This window comes from Sinocyclocheilus anshuiensis, unplaced genomic scaffold, assembly GCF_001515605.1.
Source record: "Sinocyclocheilus anshuiensis isolate Anshui unplaced genomic scaffold, SAMN03320099.WGS_v1.1 scaffold183, whole genome shotgun sequence".
Classification (NCBI taxonomy): Eukaryota; Metazoa; Chordata; class Actinopteri; order Cypriniformes; family Cyprinidae; genus Sinocyclocheilus; species Sinocyclocheilus anshuiensis.
This window is the reverse complement of record NW_015548309.1, coordinates 4,126,763-4,131,930: the sequence shown is the minus strand read 5'-3', so window position 1 is coordinate 4,131,930 and position 5,168 is coordinate 4,126,763. Positions and strand designations below refer to the sequence as shown.

The following is a 5,168-nucleotide window of genomic DNA, read 5'->3' as shown; positions in this document are numbered from 1 at the left end:
TTATTAAATAATATTAAATAAAAAAATTTATTAAAACATTTTTTAAATGAATATAAAATATACACAAAAGAAACATAATTTAGTAACATTCATTCAAAAATTGTTACATTTTATAAAATATTTTTAAAATAATTATTTATATACATTTTATTTATTTAATAAAACATAAAAATATTAAGATGATGCATGTAAAAACTGATTAAAGATTATAGTTACATTTTGACAAAATATTTTCAAAATAATATTAAATCAAAATAAAATCTATACAAATTTTTATTTTTTCATAAAAGATAAATAGGATCACTTAAAATGTAATTAGTAATATAGATCTTTTCCTCATTCTTGTTATTGTAAATGTGCCTAACTGTAAAGGAAAAAAATACCTTTCTTTAAAATAAATAAAATAACAAATATTTAAAAAATAATAATAATAAATGTCTATATATATTATTAGGATTTTTTTTCCACTTTTGATTTTGTTGTAAAATATGACCCAGACATTTCTTGATATTTTTGTGAGATTTTACAGTTTTTGTTTACCAGGGTCTTCGAGCGGCATGTCCACAATAACCTGGTCACTCATTTTTCCAGTCAAGCCATTGGTGCACAGCGCCACCACCTGGACAACATAGCTACTGTTCGCCAGCAGATGATGGATAATGGCCCCCTGGAAAAACAAGATAATACTATAACATAACACCTGTTTCTAACCATCAGGACTAGTGTAACCTTGAACTATCAGCTATCAGTGAAATATCCCTACTGTACTTCACTCAACACAGTTATATTAATCATGGCTCAAGTGGATGGTCTAAAAGCGCTCACCACATCCTGGTCTCCGTCTGTGAGATACTGTTGTTTTGGCGGGTCTTTGCCCTGCAGTCTCTGGTAAGTGACAGAGTAGCGCTCAATGGTGGTGTCATAGACGGCCCGCGGCCTTTCCCACGTCACCACCATACCAGTGTAGTTCTGAGAGTCGGCCTGCAAGTTCTGCGGTTCAGAGCTGCACACTAAACACAGAAAGAGCTTCACATTACTGTTAAAATTGAGTTAGTCTGTGCAGTTTCATTACAATAATAGAATCTTAAAAAATTTATAATATAAAAAAGTAATAAACAAATGAAATTCATAAACATTATAGTTGCATTTTGTAAAATATAAATATATATAAACATAATTTAGTAACATTCATTCAAAAATTGTTACATTTTATAAAATATTTTTAAAATAATTATTTATATACATTTTATTTATTTAATAAAACATAAAAATATTAAGATGATGCATGTAAAAACTGATTAAAGATTATAGTTACATTTTGACAAAATATTTTCAAAATAATATTAAATCAAAATAAAATCTATACAAATTTTTATTTTTTCATAAAAGATAAATAGGATCACTTAAAATGTAATCAATAAACATAAAATATTTAAAGGTAAATAATTTAATAAAAATTGATTAAAAATTATAGATACATTTTTGACAAAATATTTTCAAAATAATATAAAATGAAATAAAAAAACATTCATTTTTTTTCATAAAACATAAATAGGATCACTGAAAATATAATCAATAAACATAAAATATTTAAAGAACATTAAAAAAATCTTAAATTCTTTAAAAATAATTGTTTTTTATTTATTTATTTCATTTAAAAATTGAGTCATTTTTACCCTAATTTCTTGGAGGGAAAGCAAGATTAAGCAATAAGATACTAGACAGTTTGTTATATTGTGAATATTCAGATGGAGAGCCTGAGAGAATATTGTTATTGCAAAACAGTTTGTTCTAATAAGGAGCTGTAACTTCAGTCGAATAGCAATAACTTACAAAACTGCTTCTAAATCAACTCTGTTTGAAACGGAATTGGTGCATTTGTTTTCTTGGGAATATGCCAAAGTGGGGTTACCTAGCGACACACACTCACTCGCTGCAGGGTTTTAAAAAGCGCAGCGCATGTGTGTCCACGGTCAGAGGAGGAGGAGACGCGTGCGAACACTCCATTTGACCTCGAGAGATGACCTCTCGCTCCTCTCTGAACATTACTTTATATGAGTGTGCGTTAGGCTGTGGTGTTTGAGTGAGTGTGTGTGTGTGTGTGTGTGTGTGGTTTGCATACTGGGTGCGGGAACTTCCTCTGTGCCCGTGTAGGACGAGAACACTTGTCCCATGAACTGCTGCTGTTGTTCTCTGTAGTTATTCTGCAGGTAGTCGGTCAACATGACGTATCCGGCCTGCTGTAGGGTCATCACCTCACAGAACACCTCCAGCTACAAACACACCAAAACACAGGAATCATGAGATGACCATGAGACAATCCTGAGATTAGACCTTGCTTACATTTTCATTACAATAATAGGATCTTAAATAAATAATTAAGAATATAAAAAGATAATTGAAAATATAATAAATAAACAAAATATATAACGAAGAATTAAAAAATTCATTAAAAAGTATAGTTACATTTTGTACATTTTTAAAAATTAAATTAAATTAAAAAAAACAAATTTTTGCATAATACATAGATAAAATATTGGAAAATATATAAATAAATAAACATATAAATGATATAAAAGAAAAGAATCAAATGCATAAGGAACAAAGTACAGTTAGCTTATCATTATGGCCAAATAGACCATACATAATCTCACTAGTTAGTTTAGTTTGGCTATAGTAACTAGTGAGTTAGTACAGCCAAACAAACAATAAATAAATAAATATAGATTTTATTATGCAAGGGGAGATTATATTGTGCAAGAAGAGCATTGTGCAACAAATATCATACAAAAATAAAAGAGCAAGTATTAGAATTCGCTTGCACGGGATTGCCTTTAAACTGAAATCAAGATTAACGAGTATGACAGCTTTATATGCATGAGTGAATTTATGCAATTGCAGGTCAGTAATGAGATCAGACGAAACAATGAACCAGTGCTAAAGATTCATCAGCTTTACTTCAGCATGCCTGTATGCACCACATCAACATTTCATGCTCAAGAAACAGTCCGTGCTTAAAGTGGATCAAGCACGAGGGCAAAGAAAAAAATAGCAACACACCCGGCATGACAAAAACCTCCTCGCATCTTAAAACTGAGCTTTAAAGTGCAGCTGGATAAGAGAGACAAGCTGAGTCGCTGACATCGAGGGCTTATCTCTGATCCAGCTGAAATATTAATGCGCATGCCTCTGTTTGCTTGAGAATAGTTAAAGGGGCTGTCAGGGTTGAGCTCACCAAGCTACATTTTTAGGAGAGGGGTTTCTCTCACAAACACTTAAACTGTCCACAAACGTATCACTAGCATGATCTTCAAGAGATAAATCTGACTTTATTCAGCTAAATGATGCGTTACACAGAAAATATAGCTAATTAACATAGCTGCATGCAGCAATTAAGGAGCCAAGAGGACAACAGAAGCTAAATGAGGAGCTAAGCATGGCAGGGAGCATCAGACCAACCGCAAGCATTAGTAATCAAAAACATTTATAGATGATTTTAAGCAAAATGGTTGAAAACCCATAAATACATTCACCTGTAATTGGACAGAATTGATTATCACAAATTGATCTGGTGGGGTCACTGGGTGACAATGATACACATAAGGTTTGGTGTCAATATGCCAAAGCTTTGCAGAAATACAGCCTCAGATCCAGTTTGCCATCATGGCCAAATTGAGTTATACGAAAATTGGTTTGATCTATCAAAAAGCTTTTAATAACTTTTTGCCAGCATGGTCTGATAATGATCTCAATTTTGGTGAAAATTGTGTTTTATTTCCGTGTTTGAGAATTTTGAGCATGTTTGAGCCCTTACATTTCAAAAGTTATTAGCATAAACGTGAGTGCAACTTTGAGCTGTTGGTGGCGCCAAAATTGCTGTGGTTAATGTTCAGACTGTCCTCTATCTGTGTGCCAAATTTCATAACTTTCCAGAGAGCAGTTTCATGGGCTTTCATAGACTCACTAGCGGAAACAGAAGAAGAAGAAGAAGAAGAAAATACAGCCTCATATCCAGTTTGGCATCATGCCATCAAGTTTGATGATGAGTTATACCAGAATGATTTGATCTATCAAAAAGCTTTTAATAACTTTTTGCCAGCATTGTCTAAAGATGATCTGAGCCAGTTTTGGTGAGAATTTGACAAATCATCTAGGACGAGTAGGTTTTTCGGTGGAAAAACTTTCACGACGGAAAGCGATGTCATAAGGTGCAGTGGATTTGTCAAGAGCCGAGGAATCAGAGGAAAAGTTTTATTCCTAGCACTTATGGTTCAAAAGTTATTAACATAAATGTGAGTGCAAAGTTGGGCTGTTGGTGGCGCTAGAGGGTATGAGTATGAAATTCCAAATTTGCCTTGGTTAAAGAAGGTGGGGTAAGTGATTTCTGGTAGCCAATGTTGATATTTCAAATCACCAAAACAAACACGCCCCTACTCCAAAAGGGTCTCGCCCCTATTGTGATAGCTTCGCCCATACATACGTATGCAACCCAGGCAACGATTAGTTCTGTGAAACGAAGCAAAACCAATGCTACACCGTGTCTACACCGGACGCAAGTGGCGCGGCGTGACAAAATACTATAGAACTCATTATAATCAGTGTTGCTGTCTACACCATAGATATATATATACATATCTATGGTCTACACTGGATGCGCCGCGGCACGACACGACAAATCCCTGACAGAAAACTGCTGCTGCGTTCTATTTATGACGTATTGACACAAATTTCAAATGATTTTCAACGGTTGCTTTGTCGCGTCCAGTGTAGACAGACTTTAGCTGTTGCGGCGCAGCGCGACAACCGTTGCGTCCGGTGTAGACACGGTCTTACACTCACCTATCGAGAATAAACAAAGCAACCTCGGCATCCGATCTTAGGCCTTCCGCTCCTTGAGTTCTCTCCAGCGCTGGAAAGCTGATCCGATATTTACACGGGTCCTACTTCTTGCCTTATCGTAAGCCTTCTTTTGTTCCACAGACGTTTTCCTCTTTTGTTTTTTATCCACCGTCTCTATCTTTCTGTCGCTCAGCTCGCTAATGTCCGTCCTGTGCACTGAGCACTCTCCTCCGCATCATAATTTAATTAATAATTTAATAATTAATTATAATTTATGCATTTAGCGGATGCTTTTATCCAAAGCGACTTACAGTGCATTCAGACTATAC

General features: G+C 34.3%; 1 protein-coding gene across 1 annotated transcript in view; it reads right to left on the bottom strand.

Moving 5' to 3' along the window:
• The window catches only part of LOC107656236 (receptor-type tyrosine-protein phosphatase zeta-like), a 23,736-nt gene that overhangs the window by 13,527 nt on the left and 5,041 nt on the right, over positions 1 to 5,168 (bottom strand). Inside the window, exons 5-7 of the mRNA XM_016443995.1 lie at positions 2,123 to 2,273; positions 826 to 1,010; positions 541 to 667 (exon numbers count right to left, since the gene is read on the bottom strand). Of these exons, the coding sequence (XP_016299481.1) occupies positions 541 to 667; positions 826 to 1,010; positions 2,123 to 2,273 (463 nt within the window). The remainder of the gene's footprint in view (positions 1 to 540; positions 668 to 825; positions 1,011 to 2,122; positions 2,274 to 5,168) is intronic.